This window comes from Poecilia latipinna, unplaced genomic scaffold (genome assembly GCF_001443285.1).
Source record: "Poecilia latipinna isolate Pla-1442-1.1 unplaced genomic scaffold, P_latipinna-1.0 Scaffold205, whole genome shotgun sequence".
Classification (NCBI taxonomy): Eukaryota; Metazoa; Chordata; class Actinopteri; order Cyprinodontiformes; family Poeciliidae; genus Poecilia; species Poecilia latipinna.
The window spans coordinates 188,078-202,905 of record NW_015112821.1 but is presented as its reverse complement, the minus strand read 5'-3'; the positions used below and the strand labels follow the sequence as shown (position 1 = coordinate 202,905).

General features: G+C 36.6%; 2 protein-coding genes across 2 annotated transcripts in view; both read left to right on the top strand.

The window, feature by feature from the left end:
* The window catches only part of ddx6 (DEAD (Asp-Glu-Ala-Asp) box helicase 6), a 17,071-nt gene extending 10,364 nt beyond the window's left edge, over positions 1-6,707 (top strand). Inside the window, exons 10-14 of the mRNA XM_015031393.1 lie at positions 203-319; positions 1,716-1,779; positions 3,025-3,126; positions 3,844-4,027; positions 4,646-6,707. Coding sequence (XP_014886879.1) covers positions 203-319; positions 1,716-1,779; positions 3,025-3,126; positions 3,844-4,019 — 459 coding nt within the window. The 3' untranslated portion in view covers positions 4,020-4,027; positions 4,646-6,707. The remainder of the gene's footprint in view (positions 1-202; positions 320-1,715; positions 1,780-3,024; positions 3,127-3,843; positions 4,028-4,645) is intronic.
* A 785-nt stretch (positions 6,708-7,492) lies between these two features.
* The window catches only part of treh (trehalase (brush-border membrane glycoprotein)), a 20,206-nt gene continuing 12,870 nt past the window's right edge, over positions 7,493-14,828 (top strand). Inside the window, exons 1-9 of the mRNA XM_015031392.1 lie at positions 7,493-7,589; positions 9,884-9,984; positions 10,062-10,209; positions 10,968-11,055; positions 11,311-11,411; positions 11,500-11,592; positions 12,528-12,644; positions 12,741-12,863; positions 13,782-13,831. Of these exons, the coding sequence (XP_014886878.1) occupies positions 7,507-7,589; positions 9,884-9,984; positions 10,062-10,209; positions 10,968-11,055; positions 11,311-11,411; positions 11,500-11,592; positions 12,528-12,644; positions 12,741-12,863; positions 13,782-13,831 (904 nt within the window). The 5' untranslated portion in view covers positions 7,493-7,506. The remainder of the gene's footprint in view (positions 7,590-9,883; positions 9,985-10,061; positions 10,210-10,967; positions 11,056-11,310; positions 11,412-11,499; positions 11,593-12,527; positions 12,645-12,740; positions 12,864-13,781; positions 13,832-14,828) is intronic.

Here is a 14,828-nt window from a genome sequence, read left to right as displayed (position 1 = left end):
GGGGGGGGGGGGGGGAGTACAAAAATTGCAACTTGAAATGTTCGGCCTCCATGCCAAGAGGTTTGGACGTCACTTTTTGGCCACATAAAGAGCTGCGGCGGCCCGGATTCGGCCCCCGAGCCTCAAGTTTGACTCATGTTTCATGACTTTATGGCGTTCTACATTGTCCACTCTGATCTCCTTGTGTCTCTTTGGCCTTCAGCTCCAGATCAACCAGTCGATAATCTTCTGTAACTCCTCTCAGAGAGTGGAGCTTCTTGCCAAGAAGATTTCCCAGCTTGGTTATTCATGTTTCTACATTCATGCCAAGATGAGACAGGTCAGCTGGAAACGAGTTTTACTGTCCTCTTATCACATTTTACTGTTGCACAACCGGAGCTCCTGCTCCAAAGGAAACAATGATTTCCTATAAACCTTCATGTTGTCAGATAACAGCCATGACAGCAGGGCCTTAAAGGGACAGGTCACATTTTTACTGTAGTCACATAAAGATGATAATAATAAACACCAAATATTGCAAAGTACTTTTTAGTTTTTAGTACACTTGAAATGAGACAAAACTAACCTGTAAGTAACTTTTTATTAGCAGAAATGAACTTGTTTCAAGTAAATAATCCCTTAATTATGGAAACCGACTCTGGAAATAATCTGCCAATGGCTTATTACCTTTTCATCAATAAGGAATTATTTACTTAAAACGAGCTCCTATATTTTGCTGAAAAGTTACTTATAAGTTAGTTTTGTCCTAATTTACATGTAATAAGATATTTATATTAGAAACTAGACCAAAATACTTGGTAAGATTTGCTGTTTTTTCCATATCCAGAAGGTTTAGATGTCTAAAGCATCTCAAACTGAAAATGTTCATATCAGGGAAATCCATCGCTGTCTTATTATATCTGAACAGTCTGGACTTTAGCAACAGAATGCTAAGTTGATGCTGTTGGGTTTTCTCATTCACACAATGCAAGAGTTACTACTATAATAGACTGTATGGAGTTATAGATAACGATAAAAATGGTTAAAAACAAGTGATTTATATTAATAAACGGCACACAGTGTCTGCATTTAATCATATTTTTTTCATATTTATTGATGCTGTCATGAAACAAATTGGAGAAAATTGTAAAAATAACGTTTCCAATCATTTTTTCCTTTTTACAACATTAATAGAAATGTTCCAAGACGATCATAGATCATAATTCTAACGATAATGATGATCAATATGATAAACACCGAGCCTTAGTTGCTTTAAGGGACCTGGCAGCAGCCAGCTAACTAGCGTAGCTGTAGTTAGCTGACAGCATCTAACTTAATATCTTATGAAAGCATAGAGGATATAATGAATTGTTTGGTTTCTGGTGTTTTAATTGATGTAATTTGAGAAAAATATTCAACTAGCTTGTAGCTCTCCATGTGCCACAAAACTGCTGGACTGAAAAATCAGAACTGTCCCTTTAAGGGAGGCCTTTAGTACTGACTGACATGGTGGTATTTCCTAGCAGCCCACTGTTGGCAAATATTATATTTAGTGACTTTTCAGACAAAAGAATCAGAATCAGGTTTTAAATTATCGACCAGAAAACTGATCGATTCACTTCTGGTTCAAATGAGTCCAGTTGTTGAAAAGACACTGTAAAACAAAGTTTGGTTGCTTCAACTGATTTAACTTTCCGAGTCTGCAGTTGAAGTGATTCTTTGTTTTTATTTCTCAGGAACATCGCAACCGTGTTTTCCATGACTTCAGAAACGGGCTGTGCCGTAACCTGGTCTGCACTGGTGAGTGATGCTGATGCTTCAATGTGTAAACGTCTCGTCTGATTGGTGGTTTCTACATTTTAAAGCTGCTTCAGTCTCATTCAGAACCCGGGATCACATTTCATTTAGTTTTAAAATGTAGAAACCACCAATGTCTGCAGTGTTTGTCTGAACATTTTGGTAATTACCCAGCATGCACCCTGTCATTTCCTGTGCACGGTGTTTGGGATGATGGCTGCTGCTTCAGATTATTTCCCCTTTCCACTAGTTTGTGGTGTCATGGGTGAATCTCATGTTTTTATAAACGTGGCTTCATGGTATCAGAGTAATTGTCTGCCTGGATTTCATCCTGCAGTTTTCTACTGCACATGCTGAAATTATTTGATCGCCTGCTGTTATTGGGAGCTAAATGCTCTGAAACAAAAGTTAGAAATCTCTTTCCATCTGACTCTGAACTGTACATCAGAAGAAAATGTTTGATGAAAACCACACACACTGAAATATGTTTTACTTAATCTATATCTACAGTCATTTGTTACCATAAGAAATGAAAATGTCACTGTCCAAAAATTAAATGAAATCTATTTATTTTGGACAAGTAAAATATCTGCAAAAATTAAAACAATTTAGAAATATATAAGAATCATTCATAACCTATTTGAAAACAAATATGAAGGAGACAGCTTATAAATTATCCAAATATATCCCAATTTATACATTTACACATCTAATTTTTACACAGTTCCAAATTATGAATAGTTAAAATGTGTAGCACATTTCAGCAACAAGGCAGTTTAAAGCTTTACATCACAAAAACACAAAGAGATAAAAGACATCATGCAGTAAGAAACATTACATTTTGATAACTGCCATCATCGTCGATGTTTCTTTTATTGTCGTCCAACAACAACTTTAAACATTTGGGTTTTCAGTCTAGATTTAAAGGAACTCAGTGTTTCGGCTGTTTGACGGTTTTATGGAAGTTTGTTCAGATTTGTGGCGCATAGAAGCCTAGTGCTCAGATTCTCCATTGTATCCATTTCACCAACTTTATTTTGGTGTATATCATGTTGCCATCTTCAGTCGCTCCTGTCAGATATTTATACAGCCATGTTGGTTCACAAAACAACCAAAAGCAAATTATTACTTCCCTGTTTATGATGAATTTCATGAATCTGATCATGTTTAATCTGCATTCCTTTACAGTTTATGATGCGCTCCGGTAAACAGTTTTCCATAGTTAAATGTTGTTGTTTTTTTTCTCAGACCTCTTCACGAGAGGAATTGACATTCAAGCTGTGAATGTTGTGATAAACTTTGATTTTCCTAAACTGGGAGAGACGTACCTTCACCGCATTGGGAGATCTGGTAAGAGCTGCAGTGATTATTCCTGGAGTAAATGTTGTTTCAGTAACTTTAAGAGTTTAAATCCCTACAGTGTGCTTAAAATCCTTTCATGCTTCAAATTCAAACTGCAGTTTTGTGATAAAGTATAGTTCAACACTCATTTAAAAGCCTGACTTTGGGAAACATTGACAGTTAAAACCAGATATTTTCACACACAGAATAAAAAGACTTGCACATTTTTTTCCTCAGTCTGAAAGTAAATCTGACTAAACTTTTCTTGCTTTTGGTCACTTGGAATCACAAAAATTATTTCTATTTGCTAAATACTAGAGAACTTGGTGAACATTTTATAGCAATATTTTGTGACTTTTTGCTTATTGTGTTCATGAATAAGTAGGTAATTTACATAATTTAGTTGAATTGTTTCAATGTAATATTACATAAAAGTTGGCCTATATTCTATCTGTTAAATGTTGTTAAAATTTTGAAAATCTTTTGTTAAATTAGTTTTCTTTTCCTTCACAGACCAGTCAAGTGTATAAATTTGATTTAAAATAAAATTTAGCTTTATTTCAGTTGTTCCTGCTGTGTGAAATGCTTTCACAAGTCATTAAGTGATAAATTACAGAGTCGTAAAATGAAACTTCATCTTTAGTTTGTGCTGTTATTATCTCCAGTGTTGTTGGAAAACTTGTCTTGAAAATGCTTGAGCGTGCGAACCGTGTGATTGATTCCCAGGACGCTTCGGCCATCTTGGTTTGGCCATCAACCTCATCACGTACGACGACCGCTTCAACCTGAAGGCGATCGAGGAGCAGCTGGGGACGGAGATCAAGCCCATCCCCGGCATCATCGACAAGAGCCTGTACGTGGCCGAGTACCACAGCGAGACCGGCGAAGAGGTCAAGCAGTGAGCCTGCAGGTACAGCGAACGTGTGCCAAACTGAAGGCTCGGGGGCCAGATGTGGCCCATCAGAGCTTTTTATGTGGCCCTCTAAACTAGACGCACCGATCTGATATTAGTTTCGGATATCGGTGACAGTTTTTATTACAAATGTGCGCAAAACTTTGTCAATATTCTGCTAATGTTGGGCATTTTCGCTAATTTCGCAATTGCGTTGTTTCCCTTCAATAAACACAATTTAAATCGCACATGAATAAGTTTGTTCACGGCATTAAAAACATGTAGCACCGTGATGCTTCAGCTACTTCCTGTCGTCGTCGTGGTTTTCCAACATCCAGTTGTTTCCACTGCAGTTTAGAAAAACAAATTTCAATTATTTAAAAACAAATCCCAATTCTAAAACGTTCTACTAAAAAATGAATTTCTTTCATAAATTGACTCGTTTAAGTGAATTCAGCAGATTTTCTGTATCGGATCGATATTAGCCGATACTAAACCTCAAATCGGCATCAGAAGGGGAAAAAAGTGGATCGGTGCATTCCTATTTGGAATGTGAATATTTTTGAAAGTCGCTACATTTTATAAAATGTATTTTCTAATTTCCTGTCTGACTTGATTGTAATCTGTCTCCTACAGATCGGCCTCCGCTCTCCTTCAAACCCTTCTCCACCCCCTGCTTGTCTTGGATTCTTTCTTTTTTTTTTAAAAAAAAAAAACCTTTTTTCGTGTACAGTTTCTTTTTCGGATGCCGCCACCTGGAACGCGTTTGGAGACGGACACTTTCTGGAAGAACTCACCGGCCTACTGAAAGGCCTCACGCTGCTCCGCCACGTACCGAAGACGCAAGAGCCAGGAGGAAAGAACGGGACCAAAGCGGAAACGACGTCGGCGCAAAAAAATAAAATAAACAACAACCGGAACGACTCTGACCCACATCCACCTCCGACCCCGAAAGGACGCCCTCCATTCTGCACGTCTTCACCTTCAAAACTCTTCACCAATTTGTAACAAGTGCCTTAATGAGCAGTTTCAACACGTTCCGAAGTAATAACCCCGCCATCTTTAATCACTCCATATTCATGCTCACCTGAGTGAGAATTGGTTCCGGTCGACGTCCGACCAGATGAAGAGGACTCGTAACCGGTTTGGTCTGGCTGATAAATGAGGACAAGCTTGGATTTTCAAAGAGCACAGACTGGATTTAGTTTTTTTTTTTTTTTTCCTTCTTCGACAAGAGACGACCAGACTGCTCGGTTGCTTGTGATGAAGCTCGTTCTCCCAAGAGACCCTGACCCCTTTCTGCTCGTCTTCAGCTTCAGAACACTAAAAGTCAAGAGAGAAAAGAGGAAAAAAAGCAGCAGCAGCGTGGAAAACGGAAAAAAACAAAACACCGCGATTCGTGAGGATTCCTGTTCCAGTGGCGTTCCTTCGTCTTTCTTTTCCTTTTCTTTTTTTGTCCTACCTTATTTTGCGAGACACGAAGCCGACATGCGGGGCTCAGCTTTCACTTCCTGTACATACTTTCATTTTAAGATTGTTTTAAAAATGAAAAAAGAAATTGTAATAGTAACTGGCTGGCGAACTGGAAAGCTGCCCGTTAGCACTGGAGATCTTTTTCCCTCTACTGCCAGTTTCTTTGACCTGCAACTTCGGCCTGGGAGTTTATTTATAATTTTAGAGAAGAAAAAATTTGCAAAAACATTTATTTGACTGTGTTCATGAAATGTTTTTGAGGTAATCAGCATTTTTTTTTTATTACTCTAAAAATTTGACGGTGCAATTCCTTTAACGTGCACTTAGTGTTTAAATGTCGCCCTTATTCTCTCCTGCTACCAGTGTTAACAAGCACAGAGTCAACAAGATGGCTTCCCTTAACTTCTGTGTTTAGATTGATGACTTTTATCTCATTTTTCTTTTTGTGTCACCAGCTCAGGTTTGTTAAACCACCTCCAAAAACTGATTTGTCAAAGCGATCGCTGGTGTTTTGAAGAGGAATAATCTGTGGCATAGTCATGCTTCTTGCTGCAGTGCAGCTTAATTGGCCGTTTTTGTTTTCTGAAGGGAAGCTGTTACGTTGATTTATGCCATGTTTAAGCTTGGCTACATAAATTCCTGTTGGGCAGAAGCTGTTTTGTCCATCCCCCTCTTTTTTTTTTTTTTGTTTGCCAAATGCATCAAAATGAACCATCTGATTTAAAATGTAGCAGGAATTTAATCGAAACAACCTCAGCAGGTTGAGTTGCACTTACACAGAGAGATAGGTGGTTTCTTCCATCTGCTCTGACTTGGACTGCTTTATTTACATCTTTGATGACATAAATATATTATGGTGCAGAACTGCTGAATAATTGGTCTAAAAAGAAAAAAATTAAAGAGTAGTTGTACTGCTGAGCCTGTGGCGTCCGCGCTCAGCCTGTCGTTGCTTTATATTGTGGGGTTTTGGTCTCAGTTTGACATAAAAATCTTTTATTTTGGCTTTTCGCAACAAATTTCCCTATTTATTTCTGGTGAGATGCTCCCAACTGCTCCAACCAACGAGAATTCTTCCAATTAAAGCCCCATTCTCATTGGTCGGAGCTCTGATTCCTGTTCTCTCGGTTTTGTAGGCCCAGAAATCGTCGCAAATTTGGCTTTAATTTGGCTAATTCTGAGGGGAGGGACCTCTATTTTTCTTTCTTTTTTGGGGGGTAAATTAAACTAAAAATCAAAAGCGACCTAATCATTACCGAGAGGACAGGGATGTCGTTGTTCAGACACCCGGCAGCTGTCTGTTTCCTGGCTTCCTGCCGTTAGTAACGGCTGCCGACTCGAAGCTAAAATGTTTCAGTTGAAATTAGCCGCACTGACGCAGGTCGCCATTTTAACCCTAAAGACCGAGACAAGAGCATCTTACCCTGGATTCGCTGGCTAAAGTTAATAATTTTTGAATCCAAATTGTCTCGGTCTTTAAGGTCTCTTTACAAAAATAGTATTGGGTGGGTAATTTGGCGCATTTGCTGCCCTGATGCACTCGTTTGTTGTCTCTACGGTCACAAAGCCGGACAAGAGAACGTCACAACCGGAAGTGCATCGGTTAAAAGTGGAAGGGACAAGCGGGCACCTAAAGACAAATCCAAAGTTTTGGTAACGGGTATAAAAATATTTAAGAGTTGCCCCTTCAATTTGTTTTCTAATGGCGTGTTCAAATGGAGTACACCTTAACTTAAAGTCTCCAAATTTAAGTAAATTTATTAAAGCCTGTGTTTACTATTTTTTTTTCTTTTAAAATTTGATGTAATTGGCGGTTTCAGTGAGGCAAATTTTACATGTTCAAGAAGTCATGGATATTGAATATTGATTCGAAGTTTTTTGTTTTGTTTTGGATTAATAAACTCACTGAAATTTATCGTGTGGTGTGTAGTTTGTTGAGCGGACCCCAGAGGGCGGTGTGGCGCATTTTGGGGCAGGTATATAAATAGACCTGGAGGCCGATCTGCCACTTCGACTCATCGCTCAAAATGGAGAGTCGTGTTGTCTTCTGCTTTTCATTCATAACTCTGTTTATTTGTGTGAAATGTTCGCTGCCTCCTCCATGCGACAGGTGAGATAATTTCTAAAAAATCTAATTTAACTCCAGCTTTTTGTTTAAAAGTAATATTTAAACTTGAAGAAAAAAGAATCGAGCATTTGTTAAACTACATTTGGTTCTGTTGGCTGTGTTGAAGGTTAAAGTTCATGTTCTCTTTAAAACGAAGGGGAAATTGCTTTTTATTTTTTCATTTACTTAAAATTTTATCAGACTGATTAGGAAAACCTTTGATCTTGTTAATGGTGCAACAATAGAAAGTTTATTAATAACTTTTTGTTTCTGTTAATGATTTGCAGCTCTTAATTTCACATCAAAGTCCATTCTGATAACTTTGGAAAAAATGCTTTTTACAAGCTGGGGAGTTGTTTCAGAGTGGAAATTTACTAAAACCTGTACTTTTAAGTTAAAAATACTTAAATCTAACAATGGAGCATAAGGCATATATGCATCTTAATAAATGGAATAAAGTCAACAATTGTGTGGGGTAAAAAACTTTTTTTTATTTTGATAAACTTTGCATAAATCAACATTTCAGTCACTTGCAAACTTTAAAATGTCAGAATTAAAAAAAAAAAAAAAAAACACTTTAAATACAGGAATGCCAGTCTGCACTCATTTCCTGGTCTGGGCTCCTTTGACATAAATTACTACAGCAAAGGGTTGGTCAGAAATTTTGACTCCTATTGTTGGGTTTTCATATGTGCATGTTCATATGGCAGTTGCCCAGGGCAGCGTCTTCCAAGGGGTGGTGCAAAACTACTAGATAAAAATATGGACAAGTTGAAAATTCTGACTTTTGAGTTAGAAAAATCATCTGGAACGCTCTCAGAAGCCAGATTTCCTACTGGGAAACTGGGAGCAACACCAGTTATGATTTCAGGCTGACTTTGTGTTTCAATATGGCTGCTCCTCACCTCAGCAGTAGAAGGATGTGGTGGAAACATGTAAAAGTGCGTCTAAAGTCAGTGTTGCATGTAGTCCCTGTAGATATAAGAGAAAATTGAAAGTGTTTGCTTACAAAACATAAACCATAAAATATTTAGAACTGCTGCAAAAAGTATTTGCAGTGATTAGTCGCCATCTTGAAATTCAAACTTCTTACCTGGAGCTACATAAAAAACAAAACACAACTTCCATAAATAAAAATGGTAACAATGCTGTGTCATTGTGATTTTAAAGCCTGTCAATCCTACATGAGTTGGTTCAAAGGTTGGGTTACATAATTAGAAAATGTCATGTTCAACAGATTAGCTTTATGACATTTTTACAGATAAGTCAAAGTAAACAATGGATTTGTAATTTACTTCTGCATTTACAACATAAAATATATTATTGTTTGCAAATCCTTTTTGACCCCATTAGCAGTTTGATTCTCTTGAATGTGTTTACCTTTTTTGGATTACTCTTTTTCCTTCCACTAAACTTTCCATTAAAAGGCTTTGATATTCTGCAGACTGCCCTGATGTGGCTTATTCTTCCCCTACATCAGCTGTCTGAAACCTTAATCATTTATTTCCCTCAGTCCACCAAAATAAAATCAATTTAGAGCCAAAAAAAAAACAATTTTATTTCTAGATTATTTTTATATTTTAAAACAAAAACTTGGAAATGTTTGCAAAAATAAGATGGATACATTTTCTTCTATGAGATGTTGATGTAATTTTGTATATAAAGAGCATGGTTTCCAACAAAGACAAGAAAAACTAACATTATATATATGGTACTTTTTGTTCTCGCCCGGAACGTTAGCTGGAGGTAGGCACCAGCAACCCTCCGACCCCACTAAAGGACAAGGGTGTACAGAAAATGGATGGATGGATGGTACTTTTTGTGTCATTTTGTTGTAGAAATTTAATCCAATTATTCTATGACAGAAAATGGAAAAACTACAAAAACATGTTTATTTTTCTACAAAAAAATCATTTTTGTCTTTTTTGTTTTATGTGATATTTACATTTTATGAGAAACTGAATTTTAGGCACTTTCTTGCTGTGAGTCAAAGTGAAATAAAAGTATTTGTACTTCATAAAATATGTATATATTTAAGTGTATGCTTAATTTACCAGTAAATCACATAATATTCCAATGAAACTCGCAACATTTTCTTGTTTCTAACTTGACAAAATATGTTTGGTTTTTTTTGTTTGTTTTTTTTTTTTCAGAAAATCTGCTTGAAATAGAAAGTTTTAGTAATTTTATTTCAATTTGTTACGTCAACCTTTAACCCGGTTTGCCTATTTATTGTCCCACTGGGGTTTATTATGTTCTAGTTGGAGTTTCTTAATGGTTTCACCTCCTTGTTTCAGTGAAATCTACTGCTCAGGCCCCATCCTGCATCACATGCAGGAAGCAAAGCTGTTCAACGATGACAAACACTTTGTAGACATGAAGCTGAAGTCGCCTCCTGGTGAGTCTATAAAAATGTTTTGATTACACATCCACGATTCCTGCTTTTCTTCTTTTTTAAAAAAAAATCTTACACAGGTGAAGTTTTGGCGGCTTTTCAAACGCTCTTAAACGAGTGGCTGAACTCCAGCATCCCAAAAACGAAGCTTGAGGAGTTCCTGGAGGCAAACTTTGACAAACTGGGCACAGAGTTTGAGACGTGGACGCCGACCGACTGGCAGGAGAAGTGAGTTCAAGCTGTTCCACTCAGGCCTACGGAACAGAATTAGGGCCAAAAAATAAAAACGTTTCAATAAAATACTCTAATTTCAGAATTCAAATTCTTTGGCAACTATGTCAAAATCTGAATAAGTAGCCAAACATCCCTAATATGATTATATAACTATAATCATATAGTTGTTTTTTTCATGTGTATATATGCATATATGTATATGTTCCAAATTTACCTGCTAGATTTGATTGATAGAGCATTAACAATTTAAACAATTCTGATTCTGAGACAAAAATGTCAGAATTCTGTGATTGTAGTCAAAATTCTGAGAAAAAAATTCTGAATTCTGGGACTAAAAGCAGAATTTTGATATTTAAAATCACCATTTTTAGAAAATTAATTCTAAGAAAAAAGTCAGAATTTAGAGATAAAAAGTCAAAAGTTCAAAAAGTTAGAATTCTGAGATTAAATAAGAATTTTGAGGGGGTGGGGGTATCAGAATTCTGAGAAAAAAAAATAATTCTAAGAAAAAAAGTCAAATTTTTTGAAAGAGTCAAAATTCAAGTCAGAACTTTGGGGGGAAATCAGAATTCTGCAAAACAGAAATTGAGTTCTAAGAAAAAAAGTCAGAATTTTGAGGAAAACAAAATAGAATTCTTAGGAAAAACTCTGAATTCTTTTTTTTTATTATTTTTTACAGTGACTCAAATTGTCTTCCGTACAGATCTGTGCATTTTGTAGCAGTTAACAGGTGACGTGTCTTTTTGTGGCAGGCCGCGGTTCCTGAGTGGAATCGCAGACGAGAAGCTGCGGCTGTGGGCGGAGCAGATTCACGGCCTGTGGAAATCCCTGGGCAGAAAGGTGACGATTTCCAGCTTCTTCACCCAGATGAGTTACAGTTTCACCCTTAGTAAACGCGCTTTAGCGAGGTTAGCATGTTTTCACACTCAGGAACCTGCAAAAGTGTTTAATCCGATTTAACTCTTCCACATTTCATCCCAAAATGTTTTAAATTGGGATTAATCGTTTTAATCCCGATAAATACCGTGATGGACTCCACGTGCAGCAGATGTAAAGAAATGAGGGATTATTCAAGAGAACAAATCTCTCCTCCAGATACAAACCAGTGTCAAAGACCATCCTGAGCTCTACTCTCAGATTTTCACCCCACATCCGGTCGTGGTTCCTGGCGGCCGCTTCAGGGAGCTCTACTACTGGTGAGCCAGCAGTTTGACCAATCACTGCCGTCAATTTGACCGTTCTGACCTCATCAGCCAATCAGGACGCTCCCCTCACATCCAACAGGGACTCCTATTGGGTCATCAACGGGCTCATTCTGTCGGAGATGACGGAAACGGCATACGGCATGATTCAGAACTTCCTCTGCTTGGTCGAAAGGTATGAAAGACCGCCGGAAGTTCGTTCAGAAGTTTGGTTTCCATGGCAACGGGGTTCGCCTGAGCTTAGGTCGCGCTAGCTTGTTTTTTTTTTTCCCCGTCATTTTTGACTAACATTTTGACAAAAAATCCCGCCATAATCTATTTTTACCCATCAGTTTTTAACTTAATAATGAAACTTTATTCCATTTCTATTTTGTTTACTTTTTATTCAACAAGCTGAACAGACAACCCACATCTCTTCATCATCAAGCCGAACTCGGGTAAAATTTCACTAATTGATGTGATTAGAAGTCGGCAGACTTATATTAACTGATTTAATTATCTCTGTGTGTAAAGTTGAAACTGTCTGTGTGTGTGTAATCTGTCAAAATAAAGGATGACCGTCAGACTTTTTCCTCATCTTTTATTAAAATACAATGGAGTAATTACAACAGCCAATCAGGACTCTCCTCTCACACAAAGAAAATAAAATAATAATAATAATAATAATAATAATAATAATAATAATAATAATAATAGTTAGTCTTAGTATTATTTTGATTTTGTTCTCGTAATATCACAAATTTATTCTTGTATTATTTTGCATTCTCATATTATTTTAATATTATTTTTTTGTTTGGCTATGCTTTCTTGTGCTGTGATATTTTATAAAAGGCGACGGAAACATCTGACGCCCATCTGTCATTTCTGACAGATTTCACACATCTTTACAACTGTATTCTCACAGTACAACTTTTTCTAGTATTATTTCAGCTTTATTCTCGTAATTTCATTCATTTTCTTAGAATATAGCCCCAATACTCTGTCGTAACAAACATGAAATAAATAAATAAATAATGTCAAAGACTGAAGATATTCGGTTAAGTCGACCCCTGATCCAGAGACATTTTTAAGATTTAATAGAATAGTAAATTTCTTGTGATTGTCCCTCAGATACGGGTTCGTTCCCAACGGCGGGCGGGTTTACTACGAGCGGCGCAGCCAGCCCCCCTTCCTGCCGCTGATGGCAGAGAGCTACTACGGAGCAACCGGCAACCAGCAATTCCTCCGGTGATTTTTCTACAGGAAGCCATTACTAAAAACAAAATGGCGCCGTCACATTTGAGGCTGCTCTCCACTTACATGCCCCCTTCCGTTGATTTTTAGCGCAGCTCTACCGATTCTAGAGACGGAGTACCGGTTCTGGATGCAGAACCGTTCAATAACTGTGACGGCAACCGGGTCAGAACACGTTCTGAACCGGTTCAACGTAGAGGCGGACCTGCCCAGGTAACGGAGGAACTAATTTCAAACTTCTGCCAAAGTCTTTTTTATATGGCTCTCTAGACTAGAAACTATAAAATAGCATTTGTTTACTTAAATATGATTGTATTAATCAAATCAAAACAGCTTACAGTGATTTATTAGCATCAGAAAGGAAATGTCTCCCACAAACTCAGACATTTTTTTCAGAAAGAATAAAGGGAATTTCTAAGTTTGAACAGCGGAACATTTGCTTGAATTGTTGTTTTTTTTAGATTGTCAGAAATATTCCATAAAAAGAGAAAATGTCTATGTTTGAAAAGTAAAAAAATTAGTTGAAAAAGTAGAAATCGTAAATCTCATTTTCTAAAAAAAAATTAGGAAACTTGCTAGAAAAAAATTGAAAAATTTTGAGATTAACCTTAAATGTTCTTGGAAAAAATAAGAAAATTTCTGAATTTGAAAAGTCACAAAAGTGTAATATGCTCAAACTTTGAGGTTAATCACAGAAATGTGTGGTAAAAATAAGAAAATTTCTGAGTTTGAACAGTTGAAATTTTACTAAAAAACAAACAAACAAAAAAACCTAGAAATATTGAGATTAATCTCAGAAATGTTCTAAAAAAAGATGGCAATATCTGAGTTTGTGAGAAACTATTTACTGGAAAAAATAAAGAACATTTATGAGTTAAATTAAAAAGTGTAAATTTTTCTTGCAGTTTTTTTTATTTTTACAGCTCAGAATGTTCCTTTCTGAGGAACAAGGAAATTTCTTTTCAGATTAATCTCAGAAATGTTTGAGATGTGGAAAATTCATAAACTTCCTAGATTTACTTAGAAAATTTAAAGGAAAGAAAAACTTTGATCTTCCAGATTTTAAGCAGTAAAATTAAAAAAACAAAATAATCTGCATTTTTACCCACATTAAGTTGTTTCTGCTTCCAGGCCTGAATCGTACACAGACGATCTGGAATTAGCTGAAGGACTCTCCGATGGTAATAAATTATTAAAACTATTATTCCTCTTCCTCAGAATAGACATTTTTGCTTTTTATACTTAAATTGCAGAACAGAGATAAAACTGCCTTTCATTTCTCTAAAAGTTTATTAAAAGTGTAGATATAGTTAATAGAAAGGGAGGAAAACTGTCAGAATAAAAATCAGAAATTATTAGATTAATTTAATAAATTTTCTAGAAAAAAAGAGAAAATGTCTGAACTCCAAAAGTCTAAAATTTACTTTAAACAACAACTCCAGCCTTAGAAATTTTCTAGACTAACCCTGGATATTTCTGAGTCTGGAAAGTCAAACATTTGTTTGAAAAAACTCTAATTTTTCTAGAAAAAAAAACTTAGGAAAAAAAAGTTTGAAAATCAAAAATTGTCAAGAACAACTTTTCTAGAGATTTTCTGAGTTTTTGTTTATAGCAAGTTTGGAGTTCAGAAATTCTGTTTTTTTTTTCTTTTGTAAAAAAATTCTTAGATTTATGTCAAAATTTCAGAGTTTTTTATTGCAGATAATTTCAAACTCTGATATTTCTTTGTATTTTCTAGACATGTTGTGAGATTAATCTAAATTTTTTTAACTATTTTTTCTACCAAATTTTCACCTATTCTGTTCCTTTGTTTTCTCTAAAAAAATTCTGGGATTAATCTGAAACTTTCTGAGTTGTTTTGTTTGAAATTTCCTCTTCCTTTCTAAAACGGCCTGGTTGTAATTTCCCTGTAGCAGCGGAGCGATGGCTGTGTAGTAAACTCATACTGGATGTGTGAATGTTTCCCCGCCCCTCTCTCTCTCTCTCTCCCTCTCTCCCCCTCTCTCTCTCTCCCCTCCCTCCCTCCCTCTCCTCCTCTCTCTCTCTCTCTCGCCCCCTCTCTCTCCCTCTCTCCCTCTCTCTCTCTCTCCCCTCCCTCCCTCCCTCTCCTCCTCTCTCTCTCTCTCTCGCCCCCTCTCTCTCCCTCTCTCCCTCTCTCTCTCTCTCCCCTCCCTCCCT